The 22,610-nt window shown below is 44.5% G+C and overlaps 1 protein-coding gene across 4 annotated transcripts in view; it reads left to right on the plus strand.

Moving 5' to 3' along the window:
* LOC139545770 (rho-related BTB domain-containing protein 2-like) overlaps positions 1-22,610 on the plus strand; it is a 93,062-nt gene that overhangs the window by 14,745 nt on the left and 55,707 nt on the right. For 2 of the 4 annotated variants that reach the window (XM_071353927.1, XM_071353924.1), the window contains exon 1: positions 15,691-16,048. The exons of 1 other annotated variant lie outside the window; for it this stretch is intronic. Coding sequence is in view for 1 of the 3 variants with exons in the window: in XM_071353924.1 (XP_071210025.1) it covers positions 16,020-16,048 (29 nt within the window). In the remaining 2 variants the exon portion in view is untranslated. Of the gene's footprint in view, positions 1-15,690; positions 16,049-17,116; positions 17,363-22,610 lie in introns of those variants that run through there. One more of the 4 variants, XM_071353926.1, reaches the window with a different exon arrangement.

A 22,610-nucleotide genomic window follows, 5' to 3' on the forward strand; every position in this document is an offset into this window, starting at 1 on the left:
GTGATGAGCGGCTTGGATCTGTCCGAAGTTCACACTGGTTAAGAACATTCCGACAATCCCACAAGTAGCACAGGCCTGCAAATGCTTAGTAAGTGCATGGTGACCAGGCCTGTGGAAAGATTAAAGGCCCAGAAGCAGGGTTGCTTGTGTCAGGAACCTCTCAGTATGCAGATGACACGGCTGCCCATGTCAAGTGGCTACACGGTGATGGGGCAACTAAAGGATGTACTAAATGAGGTTGATAGGGAACAATTCTAGCAGATTATCTCAATTTCAGGTCTGATCTCTGGACGCATGGATCGAGTGGTTAGTGTGTGGTTTTTATGCAGGCCGATAGAAGTAACATGTTCACTGGATTGTACTTGTTAAACACTCATCTTTGGACGTAGATGTTTTGATCACTAAACCTGAGAGTGTGTCCCTGGCTGGCTTGCATCATACATTGGGCCTACCTGGGTGAGATACCCAATGAACATTTTGTGTGTGTGTCCAGTGCAGAAGCAGATTGTGGGGCTCTGCGAGTGTGTGTGTGTATGGTTGCATGTGTGTGTGTGTTTGGTTTTATTATCCTTGTGTGGACCAGAAGACCTCACGAGGATACTTAAACAAAGACAATTTGGACAAGTGGGGACATTTCACCGGTCCTAACAAGGGGAAAGGCTATTTTCGACTTAGGGGTTAGGTTTAGGGTTAGGGTTAAGAGTTAGGGGTAATGTTATGGTTAAGGTCAAGGGTTAAGGGTTAGGGAAAATAGGATTTTGAATAGGAATAAATTGTTTGGTCCCCACAAGGACAGTGAAACAAACGTGTGTGTGTGTGTGTGTGTGTGTGTGTGTGTGTGTGTGTGTGTGTGTGTGTGTGTGTGTGTGTGTGTGTGTGTGTGTGTGTGTGTGTGTGTGTGTGTGTGTGTGTGTGTGTGTGTGTGATAATTAGGTAATTAAGCCCCTAGAACAGAGGCTGAGTGGATCCTTAATCAGATTCGACCTGCCACTTGACCGGGCCATGCAATAAGGTGCACCTCTGCTGACCTGTGTGTCCCTTTCCCCGCTGAGTGGATGATGTGTGTGTGTGTTTGTCCCTATAAGACCTGCCTGACCAACCTCGTTTCCCTCGAGGCAGTAGGTATAGGGTGGGGTATGTGTCTTTGTGTAAGTGAGTTGGGGGTTGATGCAGACAAACGGCAGGCCATCCACAGACATCGTCCCGTGCAGTTTGTCTCTATCAAAGCAGCTTTGTGCCTCTCAAGAATTCAGAGCATCCACTTCAAACCCCCTCCGCCTCTACCTCCCCTATCCCATTCCTTGTTATAAACTGTTTTGCGCTCAGGGCCGTGGCATTTCAAAGGCTGAAGCAAAACAGGAACTATTTAGCTAGCAAAAAATGGCTGGACCCTCTGGCTGAAGTGTTTATGTTCCCCCTCCCCTCCTCCTTTTATCTAGAGGTAAAGGATGAGGGTAAGAGAGCAGAGATGCCACATAAATGGGCAGTGCCCCTGGTGTGACAGGACTGCGTGCTCTGCTCTATGGTATGCTGGGGGGTTGGGTCCAGTTGGTTGTGCACCCAGCTCTGCTTGGCATGGATGATACCTCTGATAAAACTCACCGCTGGCATCATCATCAGAGGCCTGTTTTATGTCACTGAGACACAAGGTATTTAAACACAACACAACCCCCTCCCTCTAATGTCACTTCACATTCCCTGCATAGCTCCCCTATCACAACCTCTCATCACAGCTACGGACCTGGACATGTGGATTATAGTCATCTAGCAGTGTAACGCAGGGCCGTATCCAAAACTGATCCTAGACCAGCATTCCTACTCAGAGGCTTTGTGAATATGGGCCAAGATCTTATCCAGAGAGGCCTTTTACTGAGCAAAAGGCATACACATAAAGTTGACGTCGGAAGTTTACATACACCTTAGCCAAATACATTTAAACTCAGTTTTTCACAATTCCTGACATTTAATCGTTGTAAAAATTCCCTGTCTTAGGTCAGTTAGGATCACCGCTTTATTTTAAGAATGTGAAATAATAGTAGAGAGAATGATTTATTTCAGCTTTTATTTCTTTCATCACATTCCCAGTGGGTCAGAAGTTTACATACACTCAATTAGTATTTGGTAGCATTGCCTGTTTTGTTTAACTTGGGTCAAACGTTTCGGGTAGCCTTCCACAAGCTTCCCACAATAAGTTGGGTGAATTTTGGCCCATTCTTCCTGACAGAGCTGGTGTAACTGAGTCAGGTTTGTAGGCCTTCTTGCTCGCACACGCTTTTTCAGTTCTGCCCACACATTTTTGGGGGGGATTTAGGGCTTTATGATGGCAACTCCAATAGCTTGACTGTGTTGTCCTTAAGTCATTTTGCCACAACTTTGGAAGTATGCGTGGGGTCATTGTCCATTTGGAAGACCCATTTGCGACCAAGCTTTAACTTCCTGACTGATGTCTTGAGATGTTGCTTCAATATATCCACATCATTTTCCTGCCTCATGTTGCCATCTATTTTGTGAAGTGCACCAGTCCCTCCTGCAGCAAAGAACCCCCACAACATGATGCTGCCACCCCCGTGCTTCACGGTTGGGATGGTCTTCTTCGGCTTGCAAGCCTCCCCCTTTTTCCTCCAAACGTAACGATGGTCATTATGGCCATCGTTTTTTGTTTCATCAGACCAGAGGACATTTCTCCAGACCGTTGTTTCTCCTCCACCAAACCTTACAGTTGGCGGTATGCATTCGGGCAGGTAGCGTTCTCCTGGCCTCTACCAAACCCCGATTCGTCCGTCGGACTGCCAGGTGGTGAAGCGGGATTCATCACTGCAGAAAACGCGTTTCCACTGATCTAGAGTCCAATTGCGGCAAGCTTTACACCACTCTAGCCGGCGCTTGACATTGCGCGTGGTGATCTTAGGCTTGTGTGCGGCTGCTTGGCCATGGAAACCCATTTCATGAAGCTCCCGACGAACAGTTCCCTTACTGACGTTGCTTCCAGAGGCATTGTGGAACTCGCTAGTGAGTGTTGCAACCCCAGACAGACTATTTTTACACGCTACGCGCTTCAGCACTCGACGGTCCCGTTTTGTGAGCTTGTGGCATGCTACTTCGCGGCTGAGACGCTGTTGCTCCTAGAGATTTCCACTTCACAATAACAGCACTTACAGTTGACCCGGGAAGCTCTAGCATAGCAAAAATTGGACAAACTGACTTTTTAGAAAGGTGGCATCTTATGACGGTGCCACGTTGAAAGCCACTGACTTATTCAGTAAGGCCATTCTACTGCCAATGGTTGTCTATGGAGATTGCATGGCTGTGTGCTCGATTTTATACACCTGTCAGCAACGGGTGTGGCTGAAATAGCCGAATCCACTAATTTGATGGGGTGTCCACATACTTTTGTATATATAGTGTATATAGGAGTCAAATGTAAGCGTGTTTCCTGTATCATAAAGGATTTGTGTTGTGTGCAGTGACTGATATGTCTCCATAAAAACACAGTGAGACACACTATGTTTACTGACAGCTGTCCTACCCACCGGTTGCTGACACACACACACACACACACACACACACACACACACACACACACACACACACACACACACACACACACACAGAGTTTGAAATTGACTGTCGATAATGCAATCTGCATGAGATAAAGCACCAATTAAACAACGTTTCACGTTTTTTTATTTAGCTCACTTTCTGTCACTCGCTTACTCTTCCTTTCTCTATATCTCTCCACATCTTTCCCCCCACCTCCCTATCCATGTCATCACCATCTCTCTCCATATTTTTCTCTCTTTCTTTCCTCCCATTTGCCCTCCCTTTCGCCCTCTCTCTGGCCTTATCAAACTCTGTTTGTTGTTTTCACACGATGCTCACATGCTCTTCACCAATCAGCAAAACACTCAAGTCCCAGCATGTCTGCTCTGCCAACATGTCTCAGACACCCTGTGTGTGTGTATATGGGGCCATAAACAAGCAAGAAACCGCTCACCCAGAGGCAGATTTTCTGCTGGGTGGAGTCAACGCGGGGAGACTTAAAACGGTCCTACTTCACTTCTACCAACACGTCTCCGGCCCCACTAGGGGTGCTAAAACTCTAGACCACTTGTATTCTACCCACAGAAACGCATACAACGCCCTCCCTCGTCCTCTCTTTGGCAAATCTGACATGACTCCATTCTCCTGCTTCCTGTTTACAGACAAAAGCTCAAACAGGAAGTACCAGTGATGCGCTCAATACGGAAGTGGTCATATGAAGCAGACGCGGTTGACTGTGTGATCTCGCTCTCCGTGGCCGATGTGAGAAAAACGTTTAAACAGATTAACAATCACAATCCCACCTGGCCAGACAGAATACCAAGGCGCGTTCTCAAAGCATTCCCAAACCAGCTGGCAAGTGTCTTCACAGACATTTTCAATCTATACTTGTCCCAGTCTGTAATCCCAAAATGTTTCCAGATGACCACCATTGTCACTGTTCCAAAGAGCTCCAAGGTATCCTGCCTAAATAACTATCGCCCTGTAGCACTCACATCTGTAATGAAGTGCTTTGAAAGGCTGGTCATGACAAACATCAACACCTTCATCCTAGACACACTAGACCCACTCCAAGTCGCATACCACCCCAACAGATCCACAGATGACGCAATCTCAATTGCACTTCACACTGCCCTCTCCCACCTGGATAAGAGGGGACATAACTATGTGAGAATGCTGTTCATAACACTATAGTCCCCTCCAAGCTCATCACCAAGCTACGGGCCCTGGGACTGAACCCCTCCAGTTGGTAAGGGTAGGCAACAACACCTCCGGCACACTGACCCTCAACATGCGGGAGGGGGGGGGGTAAAAACCGACAATGGGTAGTTTATGCGTGCCACAATGTTTGTTTTTTGGCATCAACCAAAGATAAGAAGAGGAGACAAGATGAGTTTGGTCTGTTTGCAGTATGCATGTTGAAGGGGGTGTGCCGTCTACGATCATTCACTTCCCTTCATTCATTTCCGGAAGTTCACTCGAAAGATGAGTGAACCATTCCTTCACCTCATTTTCTTATAACACCTTTGGTCTGACAGACGTTTATGTGACACCCAGAATGCAGTGTATAATGTCAACAAACATGGCATCACACATAGCTGGCAAATAGCTTAGCGTTAGCTTATCATAATCAGTACAACCTTCAAAAAAGTATTTTACACACATAGGTGTCCATTACAATCTATGCAATAATCGGCATGCATGAATTGTCCACAGTACTTGAAAACGTGAATAAAACTGTAAATACATTATGCTCCATACATACATTACCATTCAAAAGTTTGGGGTCACTTAGAAATGTCCTTGTTTTTGAAAGAAAAGCTATTTTTCTGTCCATTAAAATAACATCAAATTGATCAGAAATACAGTGTAGACATTGATAATGTCGTAAATGATTATCTTAGCTGGAAACGGATGATGTTTAATGGAATATCTACATAGGCGTACAGAGGCCCATTATGAGCAACCATCAGTCCTATGTTTCAATGGCACGTTGTGTTAGCTAATCCAAGTTTATCATTTTAAAAGGCTAATTGATCATTAGAAAACCCTTTTGCAATTATGTTAGCACAGCTGAAATTGTTTTGTGGGTTCGTGGGTTCGATTACAGTCTCAAAATGGCCAGAAACGGGAGAGTGAGGGCGCTGTAGAGCGGACCGACTGTAACCTGATCCTTCAGATCTTCACAGGAGATTCATGACAGCACACATGTCCAAAGTTATTATTTTTAAGGAAAACAACAATGAAGGCAATGCTAGTGCCAGCCAGAAAATGTGCCAGGGGGAAAAAGTTGTGTAAGACTGCGCAAATGTATTCAGACCCCATTACTTTTCCCACATTTTGCTATGTTACAGCCTTATTCTAAAATGGATTAAATGGATTTTTCCCCTCATCAATCTACATACAATACCCCATAATGACAAAGCGAAAACAGGGTTTTAGACATTTTTGCAAATGTATTAAAAATAGAAATACCTTGTTTACGTAAGGATTCAGACCCTTTGCTATGAGATTCGAAATTGAGCTCAGGTGCATCCTTTCCATTGAGCATCCTTGAGATGTTTCTACAACTTGATTGGAGTTCCCCTGTGGTAAACAATCTTGATTGGACATGATTTGGAAAGGCACTATATAAGGTCCCACAGTTGACAGTGCATGTTTGAACAAAAACCAAGCCATGAGGTTGAGTGAATTTTCCATAGAGCACAGCGACAGGATTGTGTCCAGGCACAGATCTGGGGAATGGTACCAAAAAATATCTGCATCATTGAAGGTCCCCAAGAACACAGTGGCCTCCATCATTCTTAAATGGAAGAAGTTTGGATCCACCAAGACCTAGAGCTGGCCGCCTGGCCAAACTGAGCAATCGGGGGAGAAGGGCCTTGGTCAGGGACGTGACCAAGAACCGATGGTCACTCTGACAGAGCTCCAGAGTTCCTCTGTGGAGATGGTAGAACATTCCAGAAGGACAACCATCTCTGCAGCACTCCACCAAGCAGGCTCTTATGGTAGAGTGGCCAGATAGAACTACCACTCCTCAGTAAAAAGCACATGCATGGAGTTTGCCAAAAGGCACCTATAGGACTCTCAGACAACAAGAAACAAGATTCTCTGGTCTGATGAAACCAAGATTGAACTCTTTGGCCTGAATACCAAGCATCAAGTCTGGGGGAAACCTGGCACCATCTCAATGGTGAAGCATGGTGGTGGCAGCATCATGCTGTGGGAATGTATTTCAGCAGCAGAGACTGGGAGTCTAGTCAGAGGGAGGGAAAGGAACGGAGCAAAGTACAGAGTGATCCTTGATGAAAACCTGCTCCAGAGTGCTCAAGACCTCAGAATGGGGTGAAGGTTCACCTTCCAACTGGACAATGACCCTAAGCACTCAGCCAAGACAACACAGGAGTGGCTATGGGACAAGTCTCTGAATGTCCTTGAGTGTCCCAACCAGAGCTTGGACTTGAACCCGATCGAACATCTCTGGAGAGACCTGAAAATAACTGTGCAGCGATGCTCCCCTTCCAACCTGACAGATCTTGAGAGGAGCTGCAGAGAAGAATGGGAGAAACTCCCTAAATACAGGTGTGCGAAGCTTGTAGTGTCATACCCAAGAAGACACAAGGCTGTAATCGCTGCCTAAGGTGCTTCAACAAAGTACTGAGTAAAGGGTCTGAATACTTATGTTAATGTCCTATTTCAGTTTCTGCTTTGTAATTATGAGGTATTGTGTATAGGTTGATGAGGAAAAAAAGATTTAATCTATTTTAGAATAAGACTGTAACGCAACAACATGTTGAAAAAGTCAAGAGGTCGGAATACTTTCCGAATGCACTGTATAAGCCTGGGATATCAACCAGTCAAAGTTGGCATTAGTGGGTGTGACCATATTATTCTATGGGTGTGACCTTACTAGGTAAAGTATTTGTCATCAGGCTAGTAAAAACATTCCCCCCGGTCGTCACTAATTAACACAGCCACAAAGTCATAATTATGGCTAAACCCATTTCCAAAACGTATCTTCTTAAAATGTTATTTTAAACCTAACCTTAACCTTAATCCTAACCTTAAAAACAGTGATAACCTTATGCCTAACCTTAAATTAAGACCAAAAAGCAAATTTTTGTTTTCATAAATCTTTACGATATTAGCGAATTTTGACTTTGTGGCTGTGCTATCTAGTGGAAGCCATTCCCCCTGGCCTCAAGGGATAAAAAAAAAACAGGTCCGGGTCCTACCTTCCAGCTATCTTATTAGCAAAGGACATAGCTAGCTAGCTAGTGGCTCCACCGAGAAGAAGAAAGATTACACCCTTAAAATCTGTGCTCGATGTGTGTCACGCTTGTGGGGAAAACCATCCCAATAAGAGTTACAAACACAATCTCTTTGTTGACAAGATGTCGCACCGATATGATGCACAAGACACATGGGGGAAGGTGTTGTGGGAGATGATTGGTTGGTAGATTAAGCCAACGAGTAATGCGCCGGGAGATTCTACCGGCACTCTGTATTGGTTAACAAAGGCCAAGTTTGATGTGTTGGTCCAGCAGAGAAACAATGTGAATGGCAGAGAAACAATGTGATTGTTTCTCTGCCATTCGGGGATCCTTGGGAGGTCCCTATCCCATTGAAGTTGAAATTTTAAATGGTTAAGGTTTGGATTAGGTTAAGGTAATGGTTAAGATTAGGGTAGGGGTTAGGGTTTAGGGGAGGGACGTCCCAAGGATCTCGGATAGCACTAACCGAACGAGATTAGGTGTAATGTGACTAACATAACTTCACTTTAGAGTATATGCTGTCCTTAAACTCAACATGTCACCCTTCATAAAGTACATGTTTATATCATATTCGACATAGTTGGTGTGTTAAGATGGCACCTAAGAGCATGGCTGACGTTTTACTTGCTCCTAACCAACTGTGCTATTTCGTTCGTTTTTTTGCATTGTTTGAAACTTATTTTTTTTATATAATGTTGCTGCTACCAACTCTTATGACTGAAAACAACTTCTGGACATCAGAACAGTGACTACTCACCTCGACTGGAAGAAGCTTTTTCCTTTAACGAGTCCGATGAGAAGGATATACTGCTTTCCCGGGAACAGGCCCAAATCCCCTTCATTTGTGTGAAGAAAAGACGGATCCCAGACACTTCTGCCCCACTTCTGCAGGTCGGGATGCCTTCTGAGAATACGTAGGCGAGCGAGTAAACTCCCCCTGCCATCCGTTCTACTGGCTAAAGTGCAATCATTGGAAAATAAAATTGATGACCTACGATTACGATTATCCTACCAACTGGACATTAAAAACTGTAATATCTATTGTTTCACCTAGTCATGGCTGAACAACGACACGGATGCATGCATCGGTAGAACAGATAAGAAGCTACGTCTGATAAGACGAGGGGTGGGGGTGTGTGTCTATTTGTCAATAATAGCTGGTGCGGGATGTCTAATATTAAAGAAGTCTCAAGGTATTGCTCGCCTGAGGTAGAGTACCTTATGATAAGCTGTAGACAACACTATCTAACAAAAAAGTTCTCATCTATATTATTCGTAGCCATCTATTTACCACCACAGACCGATGCTGGCACTAAGATCGCACTCAACCAACTCTATAAGGCCATAAGCAAACAAGAAAATGCTCATCCAGAAGCGACACTCCTAGTGGCCGGGGACTTTAATGCAGGCAAACTTAAATCAGTTTTACCACACAAAACATGTGCAACCAGAGGAAAAAAAACTCAAGACCACCTTTACTCCACACACAGAAATGCGTACAAAGCTCCCGCCAACCTACCATTTGTCAAATTTGACCATAATTCTATCCTCCTGATTCCTGCTTACAAGCAAGCATTAAAGCAGGAAGCACCAGTGACTCGCTCAATAAGGAAGTGGTCAGATGGGTAGGGGTTAGGGTATAGGGGAGGGACTGGACTGCTACAGGACTGTTTTGCTAGCACAGACTGGAATATGTTCTGGGATTCATCCAATAGCATTGAGGAGTATACCACCCGTCACCGGATTCATCAATAAGTGCATCGACGACGTCGTCCCCACAGTGACCGTACATACATATCCCAACCAGAAGCCATGGATTACAGGCAACATCCGCATCGAGCTAAAGGCTAGAGCTGCCGCATTCAAGGAGCGGACGCTTATAAGAAATCCCGCTATGCCCTCAGACGAACCATCAAACAAGCAAAGCGTCAATCGAGGATTAAGATTGAATCCTACTACACCGGCTCTGACCCTCGTCGGATGTGGCAGGGCTTGAAAACTATTACGGACTACAAAGGGAAACCCAGACGCGAGCTGCCCAGTGGCGCGAGCCAACCAGATGAGCTACACCCACTCCAATTCACATACCACCCCAACATATCCACAGATGACGCAATCTTAATCGCACTTCACACTGCCCTTTCCCACCTGGACAAAAGGAACACCTATGTGAAAATGCTGTTCATTGACTACAGCTCAGCGTTCAACACCATAGTGCCCACGAAGCTCATCACTAAGCTAAGGACCCGGGGACTATACATCTCCCTCTGCAACTGGATTCTGGACTTCCTGACAGGCCTCCCCCAGGTATAAGGTTAGGCAACAACATGTCTGCCACGCTGATCCTCAACACTGGGGCCCCACAGGGGTGTGTACTTAGTCCCCTCCTGTATTCCCTGATCACCCACGACTGCGTGGCCAAACACGACTCTAACACCATCATTAAGTTTGCTGACAACACAACAGTGGTAGGCCTGATCACCGACAACGATGAGACAGCCTATATGGAGGAGGTCAGAGAACTGGCAGTGTGGTGCCAGGACAACAACCTCTCCCTCAATGTGAGCAAGACAAAGGAGCTGATCGTGGACTACAGGAAAAGGCGGGCTGAACATCGATGGGGGGATAGTGGAGTGGGTCGAGAGTTTCAAGTTCCTTAGTGTACACATCACCAATGAACTATCATGATCCAAGCACACCAAGACAGTCGTGAAGAGGGCACGACAAAACCTTTTCCCCCTCAGGAGACTGAAAAGATTTGACGTGGGTCCCCAGATCCACAAAAGTTCTACAGCTGCACCATCGAGAGCATCCTGGCCGGTTGCATCACCGCCTGGTATGACAACTCCTTGGCATCTGACCGTAAGGCGCTGCAGAGGATAGTGCGTACCGCCCAGTACATCACTGGAGCCAAGCTTCCTGCCATCCAGGACCTATACAATAGGCAGAGTCAGAGGAAAGCCTATAAAATGGTCATAGACTCCAGTCACCCAAGTCATAGACTGTTTTCTCTGCTACCGCACGGCAAGCGGTTCCGGAGTGCCAAGCCTAGGACCAAAAGCTCCTTAACAGCTTCTACCCCCAAGCCATTAGACTGCTGAACAAATAAATACAAATTCAAATGGCCACCGGACTATTTAAATTGACCCCCCCCCCATTTGTTTTGTATACTGCTGCTACTCGCTGTTTATTATCTATGCATAGTCACTTCACCCTTACCTACATGTACAAATGACCTCAACTAAAATGTACGCCCGTACACGGACTCTGTACCGGTACCCCCTGTATATAGCCTCGTTATTTGATTGTGTTACTTTTGATAATATTTTACTTTAGTTTATTTGGTAAATATTTTCTTAACTCTTCTTGAACTGTGCTGTTGGTTAAGGGCTTGTAAGTAAGCATTTCACGGTAAGGTCTATACTTGTTGTATTCGGCGCATGTGACAAAAAGTTTGATTTAATGTTACAGTTGACATTGATGATTATGTGACACAGTTATGCCACATTTATGAGCCCTTTATAAAGCATGGCATACAGTTATATATGCTTTGTAACACTTATGTAGTGTTTATGAAGGCATTATGAAGGCTTTATGAGCTGAAAGTCATTTAAAGCGGAACGTTATGGTCCTGGCACCACTCCGCCAGGGCCCTCACCTCCTCTCTGTAGGCTGTCTCATTGTTGTTGGTAATCGGGCCAACCACTGTTGTGTTGTCAGCAAACTTGATGATTGAGTTGTGGACGTTCGTGGCCACACAGTCATGGGTGAACAGGGAGTATAGGAGGGGGATGACCACGCACCCCTGTGGGGCCCCTGTGTTGAGGATCAGCGTGGTGGAGGTTGTTGCCTACCTTCATCATTTGGGTTGGCCTATCAGTAAGTCCAGGACCCAGTTGCACAGGGGGGTTCAGACCCAGTGCGGCGTGTGTGTGTGCCTGTGCGTGCGTGCGTATTTATGAATGCCAGCTTCACTCTTTTCCACAAGGTCGCCTGCCCCTCCAGTAACACCATCGTCACCCTTCACCCTTGACCTCTAAGTTTCCCTGAGGACAAGCAAGCAGCAACCTCCACTTCCCTGTGCAAGAAAAAAACAAGCTCTCTCCCTACTGACTTCGAAATATCCTCTAGTGTTGGGGGACTGTTGGATGGCCCACTTTGGCACTGACCTACTTGTGTCAGAGTGTGGATGATGCCGCTGGCTATCGCATAGTGTCTGTCTGAGGGAAGCTCTCTGTGGGTGTGGTGGAAGATGCTTGGTGTTTTGACAGCTAGATGTATGCTCCAGTATGGGCTTTGGAGTGAGCTGACAGGGTTCGGAGAGTAGTGTCTGTGTGTGAAAGAATGTGGCTCCTTTTGGTGAGCTCTGGGGCGTATGTCTCGGGGTCAGGAGCTCTCTGGGCACAGAGAGAATGAGATATAGACATTACTAGAACATACAGTATAACAGAGACAGGCTCAGTGTCTACTGACCTCTGTGGCCCGGTCATCCAAGCACCCCTACTGCTCCAGCAGCCTGGGAATACAGTATGTTTTCCAACCCTTGATGTAGTGTGTGTGTGTGTGTGTGTGTCTCTGTGTGTGTGTATGTGTCCGCGCGCACTGAAGAGAGCTAAATCAACATATATGGCAGAGCATATTAAGGCCCACTTGTGTTTTTTTTAAAGAATTTACTTTGTTTCGATAATATAACTCCCTTCCTTGATCTATGGCCTCATCTCATTCTCAACCCACAGTTCATTACAGTACACCAGCAAGGAGACATTTACACACACATTTAAAGATAATGTTATGCAGGCCTGCAATTTTAATAACATAGTCATAAAACACTGATACAAGCCTAGTGCTTCTTGCAACTGAAATAGGGCAGCCACAAACACAGCATGCATTTGAAAGTTCGCTCGCAAGGTCTCTCCTTAACAAGCGCTGCCTTTCCAAATTCTATTGCAAAACCAAGACCCCCCGTTTTATGCAACATTCCAACCCCATCATTCATGGCGTTCCATTTGAGCCATGCCAGAGGGGCCAGGGGGCATCACTTTCTCAGGACTGGCTGCTGTGGGCACTGCTATAGGCACTCCCAGTCAGTGGCATGTATTCATGGATGCCAAGGGAAGCCAGGCTTCTCCAAATATTTGACCAATAAAAAATATAAAAAATGTATCACTATGTTTTCATGATTTTCAGTCAATTAGCAAGTGGCTGAATCTCACCGGAGAAATCATCCGAGCGAGGGAAACAGCGCACCTCTGTCTCTTCCGATTCAGATCATTTAGTATGTTAGGCCGCTGGCCTGAGACGATTAAAGTTCAATATGTAGCCTAGTAGGCACAAGTTAACTAGTTAGCTAACTTAGCTGCTTCATTGATGCCCATGTGAGGAAGTTAGGCTGGCAAGCATTTTAGCTCGGTAGACCATGACAATTATAACTGAAAGCGTATTGTATGACAGAGCCATAGACCGTTTTGCTAGACAGTGCTCCATTTGTCTTTGTGCTGAGTTGGGGGTTCTAAATCAGTAGTTGTTTAGTAAAACTGTCGAAAACATTAACTTGCTTGACCATGCTGCAGGTCATATACCCGTTTATTTTTTATTATTATTTATTTATTCATTTTAAATATTTTACACCTTTTTCTCCCCAATTTTGTGGTATCCAATTGGTAGTAGTTACTGTCTTGTCTCATCGCTGCAACTCCCGTACGGACTCGGGAGAGGCAAAGGTCGAGAGCCATGCGTCCTCCGAAACACAACCCAACCAACCAGCACTGCTTCTTGACACAACGCACATCCATCCCGGAAGCCAGCCACACCAATATGTCGGAGGAAACACCGTACACCTAGCGACCTGGTCAGCGTGCACTGCGCCCGGCCCGCCACAGGAGTCGCTAGTGCGCGATGAGACAAGGATATCCCTGCCGGTCAAACCCTCCCTAACCCGGACGACGCTGGGCCAATTGTGCGTCGCCCCATGAGCCTCCCGGTCGCGGCCGGCTGCGGCAGAGCCTGGGCACGAACCCAGAATCTCTGGGTTAGACCACTGCGCCACCCGGGAGGCCCCATATACCCGTTTGTTACATGCAATATTTGCTTTGTGGACTTCACCGAACTGATGTTGCTCTCCGTTTTTGTGACATATGTGTAGTTTCATTTATTCTGCCACTGTGTGACTGTTGTCTTTCTGTTGTCACAGCCTTATTGTATATCACGGTGGCGTATGAACGAATGGGTTATAGAGCAAACAACGCAATTATCACAACATAGGTTGTAATATGGCTTTTTTTTTTACTGGCTTGGCATGGCTTCCTCTGTGATTTTACCCCTGCACCTCTACTGCTCCCACTCCTGTATGGTGAGGGCTTTGTGTGTGTGTGTGTGTGTGTGTGTGTGTGTGTGTGTGTGTGTGTGTGTGTGTGTCGGCTGACGGACAGGGCTGAGTGAATGCATTGACAAGACTGTGGGAACAGGGGGCGTAAACTAAGCTGTTCCCTAGCAATAACAGGCTACACTCCTCAAGCCTTTCTTTTGGAACAAGCAGTAGCTAGATCCACCAGGAGATGTCAGCCTTTTCCTTATACATAGTAGAGCAGTGTCTCCCAACCCTGGTCCTCGAGTACCCCCAACAGTACACATTTTTATTGTAACCCTGGACAAGCACACCTGATTCAACTTGTCAACTAATCATCAAGCCCTCAATGAGTTGAATGAGGTGTGTTTGTCAAGGGGGGGTACTTGAGGACCAGGGTTGGGAAACACTGCAGTAGAGAAGGCTTTTTGGGTAGCTCATTTAAATGTTGGTCCTAATTCCCACCTTTAATGACAACATTTTCATCAAGAGGTCATCTTCCTCAGGTCCTGTTTGATTTCATTAAAGAAGGTAATTAGTAGCATACAGTGTGAGAGCCTTTCTGTTCTTGTATGTATCATTAGTCAAGCACCTACATTTTGGACTATGCATACATAAGTGTGTATGACCACAGGCGTTTTACTTTGAATATTGGACAAGGTTATAGTGTTTGATCAAACATTGGACACGCAGGTTTCGGATGAGCACATTGTCAATATTAGGTCAACTTCAGCACTGTCATGAATAGGCCATAGTAATGACCTTATGACCTGCGATGCCAAAATGAACATCCTACAGGACACATTGTCTGGTCACAGTGCATGGGTAGTTAAGTGTTAAATCTATGCCCTAATAATGAAAATACAAAGTAATGCATTCCGTTAGATTCTTTTTTATTTTGGGCATTTATTCCCCTGTGGCAAAGCTTAACATTCCAGGCATTGAATTCCCAGACGTTCCGTCCATGGCAAAAGAATGGCTAATTCATTATACAGGTGGGGAGGCTTACCTTTCTCATCTACAGTGCCATCTACAATATGCGCTGCTATATTTTACAGCGGTGGCTGAGCACATGACTGTTGGTGTCACTGTGTGTGGTATGTAGTTGCCATACCATTGAACGTACATAACTAGCCAGAGAGCCTCACAGTGATGTTTGGCAAACATTTAGCTGAATTTGAAATGTTTTTGTGTTGTTTTTGGCGAGTGAAGTACCCGATAGTCATTTGGTTAGCTTGCAATATTAGATCAAGTAATGTGACATCAAGAACTGTGTAATAGACTGTGTCAAGTATTTCGAAATGATAGATGTTCAACCTGACTGTTTACATCTACAGTGTGCGTCAAAAGACACAGGTTGAATTTGTGGCATTGCTGTTAATGAAGCAGAAAGACCGAAGACAGAAGTGGCGTGTTTCGAGTTAACGGGGCGGGGAAACTGCTTCGGGGCGGTAACAGGAAGAGCACAGCTCCTTACCATTGGCTCCCATCCATCCCGATATCATGACGCAGACCCATGGGGGTGTGCTTTAGAAGAAATCAGCTGGAGAAACAAAAACACAGACGGGTGCCTCATAGGTGACATAGTTAGAACTAGCAATGGTTAATATTTCACCAAATAACAGCAGTTTTAGGTAAAAGTTCAGAGTTAGTGCTTTAGCTAGATGCAAATGAGTTAGTGAGCAGCCTGGAATCATTTTAAGAGAACAGCGAGAAGAAGGAAGATGCTATCTTTGTGACAGCGCTGAGTTTTTGTGCAACATTCACACTAACGTTAGTTCTCTCAAGGCCCTTGAGTTAGTTGCCAACTCTTCTTGTCTCCACTCGTCTCCCGTGCTCGGTCGAACTACGCGCGGAGTGGCATGTGGGTCAATACCGGAACAGTCGGAAGGTAGGGGGGAAACGTCAGTACAACAGTTTTGCATGCATATGGTCACGTGTTCACTTTGTGTTTCGGTTTGCTTTAGGAGATTATGAAATAATCTCACTGGTTCCGAAAAATTGGAACCGTCAACAATAGGCTAAAATTAGCCTCTTAGCTCCGGGAGACTTGTAGGCTTCAATGTAACAGGAATAATGACGGTAGTGTTTTTTGTGCACAGGTGTCCTGCTGCTTGCATTTCGTTGTGGTGCAGCAATAGGCTGGGTCCGTTACGCAAGAGTATCAATGCATCTATTTTGGGTTGTAGCCCACTTACCCTCTACGTTAACATGCTTTGGTCTATCAATTCTAACTCGATGGACGTTGGATTTCGTGTAGTTTCCTGTATATTTTGGGGATAATTCTTGTCAGCACTGGAAACGCAATGAAGTAGTCTATCAGTTTCCTACAAGACTGGGTCTCATACAGTAGAAAAATACAAATGAGCCAGATGCTTGGTTATGAATGGCTGCACAGACGATCAGTCAAAACACCCTCCATTGATGTAATGGTCCGCAGCAGTTTCTTGTTTCCCCTCAATGTTTTAACATGCACTAAATCATAGAACATCTAAGTAGCAGTTCAAATGTATTGTTGATTTATGATCAACATGACACACAATCTGCCCGTAATAGTGATCCAGGTCATTAAGAGGGTTAGATGACACTATGTGGCTGTACCAGTGTCACAGCTAAGGAGACTCTACTCCAAATCCCATGTTAGAAACGTGCTTTGGTTATATGTTGGCCAAACCCAATGTGATGTGCGGAAAGGTGACATTTGCTCAGGGAGGACATGAGAGGTAGTGTACTCCCCAAATATGTTGTTATAAACACATAGGATTCCATCCGCTTAGGCCCTGTGCTCAGGAAGTAGCATTTAACATTGTGCTAAAAAATAAAATGGTCTGCTACTGCTGTCATTGAATGCCTGCCTTTTAGTTTATATTCTATACCTTATCATATGTATTACTTCTAGAGGATACAGGACAAAGCAAGCCACTATAGTGACCAGGGCCTGTTCTGTCTGTGTCAACAGTTAGGAGATAACATGCTGCATTGACCCACATGGAAGAGGCAGCCAGCAGTATGTGGCTTGACTGGCTACCGCAGTGACAGAGAGCGAGGGGAAAGAGAGGCTAGTGAGGGTGACTGTGGCAGACAGGCAGAGTCATGCCCAATGCCAGAGGCTGAGACTGCCAACCCTGACAGAGCAGAGGCACCCAAGCTGAAGGCCTGAGCTGAGTGGAGTGACACAAGAGTGACACATATCCTGCAGTCAAAGGTAACACTTGTGTTCATGTGGGCAGTTGGTTTCCTGGTACATTTGTGAGTGCAATGCGTTCACCTTAAAAGCGGACAGAAGTGTGAGTGTTGCGAGGGAGGTTCTTCTAATGATAAGTCGCCTCTTTTGAGATGACAATGACAGTTGCACTTAAAAACACACAAACTGTATTTGGTGTTTACATATGCCTAAGCAGTTAGTGGTAGTCCCAGGTGATGTTTTGGTCACGTGACGTGTACCTGGCGCTTATGAAGCGCTGCATGCATATTGAAGTGTGAATGTGTGTATTGATGTGTGTATTGTGTACATGCATTTGTGTGTGTGTGTGCCAAAACCCCAGGGCAGTTTAATAGTACAGGATGATGTAGCTGGGTGCCCCTGCCTCTCCCCTGGACCTGTATACAGCCAGGCAAAGGCAGCAGACTAGACCAGACTACCGCCTTATATAACCAGTCTGTGCCCCCCTCGCCTATGGCAGCCGCTGTCTCCACAGATCCCTCTGTCTGTATTCTCTCAGACACACACACACACACACACACAGAGATGCACAGATCCACAGACACGGCACACACACATACCTGCTCTTCTGTATGCAGAACTGCATCAATGCATAGCCTATGGTTCACATTTTGCGAAAGTGTGAGCGTCCTACCTATCAGCGATTAGTAATTTTCCATGAAGGGAGGAGACTTAAGTCAGTTTAAAATGTCCCAAGTTTCTGCAAATGTCATACATTTAAAATAACACATCTGTCTTTCCATACTTGGGATTGTTGTGTGTGTGTGTGAGGCGGGAGGTCATCCTCAGAGGGATGTTACAGGCAGCCAGCTGTGTCATGGTGTTAGGGTGAACTCTAGCCCTGAGGAAGAGGAGGAGTTGGGGGAGGAAGAGCAGGATGAGAGATGGGGTTTATGGAGCGCTGGGGTCGAACGGCTGCTTCCACTGGAACGGTTACATAACTCAAAGGGAGAGGGATGAGGGAGTGGAGAGAGACGCGTCTGCCTGCTGCTCATCGCATGGCCCTAACAGAGCGAGAGACACACAGAGAGAGAGAAACAGAGGGGAGTATGGTGGAAAGAGAAATGGGTCATTCCATGTAATTTTAGCAAGCCATGTCACCCACCATCGCAGATTGCTCTGAAATCGTTTCTGTAGCTAGAAAAAGATCAGATTAGCATTCCTGTGACATTATTTAATATATAATTTGATCTCTGAGAAATTAAGCTAATTGTTTGCACCCAAATTGGCCATTTTTAATGTACAGTATTCATATAATATAAAATCAATATTGTACCTAACATCCGATTAGGACCATAATTCTTCTTGACAATTAGTAATACCTGAGGAATCCAATAAAATGATCAATAGCCACCCACAGACCCCCGAAGCCAATCCCACCCCAACAACCAGTATACAGTATCAGTTCTCTATGTCTGACAATATGGAGCTGCTGCTTGGAGTATTGCTTCTTCAACCTTTGTAATGTATTCCCTGTGTATCTGGTGATGGTATCAACTCCTAAATATGTGGGAACTGCACTATTGTTTTAGCAGCATCATGGTGAAGCACTTTACAATTGTCACTCACCACCTGAATTTGGTCTTATGTAGCAAAATGTGAAATTGTGTTTTTTACATTGGATAAAAGTAGAGACTCAGACCTACAAAATGGCATATCATACACTGCATTTGAGGAACAATGGGTAAGCAATTCTGCTTTGAAAGTTGATCAACTTGAAAATCTCACTTGAGAAAATCGCCTTTGAATGTTTTGGTATCTAGTGAAGAGCTCTTCTTTGTCTACACCCATTCAGCATCGTTCACACCTTCTTAAGCTCTAGCCCCACCCATCTCATTTCACTCTCGGAGCGCACACTTGACGCTCTGGCCAATGATTTGTTTACCTCTAAATAACATGAAAACAGCCTAACCAGCTCTGCTGGCAACAATTTCATTATGCTTTTTTGCAGACATTTACTGACACCGGCCATATTCAAAAGGTGTTGTACACACGTCACGTAACATTAGCTAACGAACCAGCCAGCTAACGTTAGCTAGTTAAACAACAATGAACAAAGTGCCAACACTGCCTAACATTAGGCTCTAACTAGAAAAGAAAACAGGTCTGGGAAACTAATAATAACCTCTGCTAGGGAGCCAGCCAGCTAAAGTTAGCTAGCTAGCCAACAGTACACTTCAGCTTAAGACATATAGCTAGCTAGCTACAGTTGAAGTCAGAGGTTTACATACACCTTAGCCAAATACATTTAAACTCAGTTTTTCACAATTCCTGACATTTAATCCTAGTAAAAATTCTCTGTTTTAGGTCAGTTAGGATCACCACTTTATTTTAAGAATGTGAAATGTCAGAATAATAGTAGAGAGAATGATTTATTTCAGCTTTTATTTCTTTCATCACATTCCCAGTGGGTCAGAAGTTTACATACACTCAATTAGTATTTGGTAGCATTGCCTTTAAATTGTTTAACTTGGGTCCAATATTTCAGGGGGCCTTCCACAAGCTTCTCACAATAATTAGAATTTTGGTGAATTTTTTGTGAATTTTGGCCCATTCTGTAACTGAGTCAGGTTTGTAGGCCTCCTTGCTTGCACACGCCTTTTCAGTTCTGCCCACAAATGTTCTATGGGATTGAGGTCAAGGCTTTGTGATGGCCACTCCAATACCTTGACTGTGTTGTCCTTAAGCCATTTTGCAACAACTTTGGAAGTATGCTTGGAGTCATTGTCCATTTGGGAGACCCATTTGCGGCCAAGCTTTAACTTCCTGACTGATGTCTTGAGATGTTGCTTCGATATATCCACACCATTTCTCTACCTCATGATGCCATCTATTTTGTGAAGTGCACCATTCCCTCCTGCAGCAAAGCACCCCCACAACATGATGCTGCCACCCCCCGTGATTTACTGTTGGGATGGTGTTCTTTGGCTTGCAAGCCTCCCCCTTTCCCCTCCAAACATAACGATGGTCCTTATGGCCAAACAGTTCTATTTTTGTTTCATCAGACCAGAGGACGTTTCTCCAAAAAGTACGCTCTTTGTCCCCATGTGCAGTTGCAAACCGTAGTCTGGCTTTTTTAATGGGGGTTTTGGAGCAGTGGCCTCTTTCTTGATGAGTGGCCTTTCAGGTTATATCAATATAGGACTTGTTTTACTGTGGATATAGATACTTTTGTACCTGATTCCTCCAGCATCTTCAGAAGGTCTTTTGCTGTTGTTCTGGGATTGATTTGCACTTTTCACACCAAAGTACGTTGATCTCTAGGAGACAGAACGCGTCTCCTTCCTGAGCGGTATGACGGCTGCGTGGTCCCATGGTGTTTATACTTGCGTACTATTGTTTGTACAGATGAACGTGGTACCTTCAGGCTTTTGGAAATTGCTCCCAAGGATGAACCAGACTTGTGGAGGTCTACAATTTTTTTTTATGAGTTCTTGGCTGATTTCTTTTGAATTTCCCATGATGTCAAGCAAAGAGGCATTGATTTTGAAGGTAGGCCTTGAAATGCATCCACAGGTACACCTCCAATTGACTCAAATGATGTCAATTAGCCTATCAGAAGCTTCTAAAGCCATGACATCATCATCCAAGCTGTTTAAAGGCACAGTCAACTTAGTGTATGTAAGCTTCTGACCCACTGGAATTGTGATACAGTGAAATAATCTGTCTAAACAATTGTTGGAAAAATGACTTGTGTCATGCACAAAGTAGATGTCCTAACCGACTTGCCAAAACTGTAGTTAGTTAACAAGAAATGTGTGGAGTGGTTGAAAAACGAGTTTTAATGACTCCAACCTAAGTGTATGTGAATTTACGACTTCAACTGTAGGTAAACAATGAACCTAGCTAGCTAACAGAACACTTTAGATTGAAATTAAACCACTTTCTGTCAAAATTTGAAACGTGTAATATATGAAAATGTAGCTAGCTATCTTCCCTGCATACATCAACATGCATCATGGACGTGTCTCTCTGTCGGGAATGCCCTTAGTTTGAAGATCCGGAGACAGGTGTTTTCGCCATCTCTTTAGTTATCATATTCTAATTCCACTGATTTCAAAAACTTGATCCTCCAGAAAATGGAGAGCAACACTTATGCAGCTCCACTACACAATACATTTTTTTAAAAGCCGCGTTCGACAGGATTACCAACACAGACTGACGAGCTCAAATAGACAGACACCTTTAATGTGGCAGACCAATTTGAACTTCTCTCTTGGCATGTCCAGCACACTCATTATCTCAGCCAATAATGGCTAGTGGGAAGGTTGCTAACTTTTTCTGTGGCTTAACCTCTCTGGGGTAGGTGGGACGCAATCGTATAGCCAGGGAAAATGCAGAGCGCCAAATTCAAATAAAATGATATAAAAATCTAACTTTCATTAAATCACACATGTAAGATACCAAATTAAAGCTACACTCGTTGTGAATCCAGCCAACATGTCAGATTTCAAAAAGGCTTTTCAGCGAAAGCATAAGATGCTATTATCTGATAATAGCACAACAGTAAACAAAGAGAGTAGCATATTTCAACACTGCAGGCACGACACAAAACACAGAAATAAAAATATAATTCATGCCTTACCTTTGACGAACTTCTTTTGTTGGCACTCCAATATGTTCCATAAACATCACAAATTGTCCTTTTGTTCGATTAATTCCGTCGATATATATCCAAAATGTCAATTTATTTGGCGCGTTTCATCCAGAAAAACACAGCTTCCAACTTGTGCCACGTCACTACAAAATATCTCAAAAGTTACATGTAAACTTTACCAAAACATTTCAAACTACTTTTGTAATACAACGTTAGGTATTTTTAAACGTTAATAATCGATCAAATTGAAGACGGGATGATCTGTGTTCAATACAAAAAGAAAACAAACTGACGCAAATTTTCTGGTTAATGTGCCTCCCTCACAATTTACTTCAAGTGACTCTCATTTAAGATGGCTGTACTTCTTCATTACACAAAGGAAAAACCTCAACCAATTTCCAAAGTCTGGTGACATCCAGTGGAAGCGGAAGGAACTGCAAACAAGTCCTTTAGAAATCTGGTTTCCCAATGAAAAATAATTGAGAAGACAGTGACCTCAAAAAAAAAGAATTCTGAATGGTTTGTCCTCGGGGTTTTGCCTGCTGCATAAGTTCTGTTATACTCACAGACATGATTCAAACAGTTTTAGAAACCTCAGAGTGTTTTCTATCCAAATCTACTAATAATATGCGT

This window comes from Salvelinus alpinus, chromosome 19 (genome assembly GCF_045679555.1).
Source record: "Salvelinus alpinus chromosome 19, SLU_Salpinus.1, whole genome shotgun sequence".
Classification (NCBI taxonomy): Eukaryota; Metazoa; Chordata; class Actinopteri; order Salmoniformes; family Salmonidae; genus Salvelinus; species Salvelinus alpinus.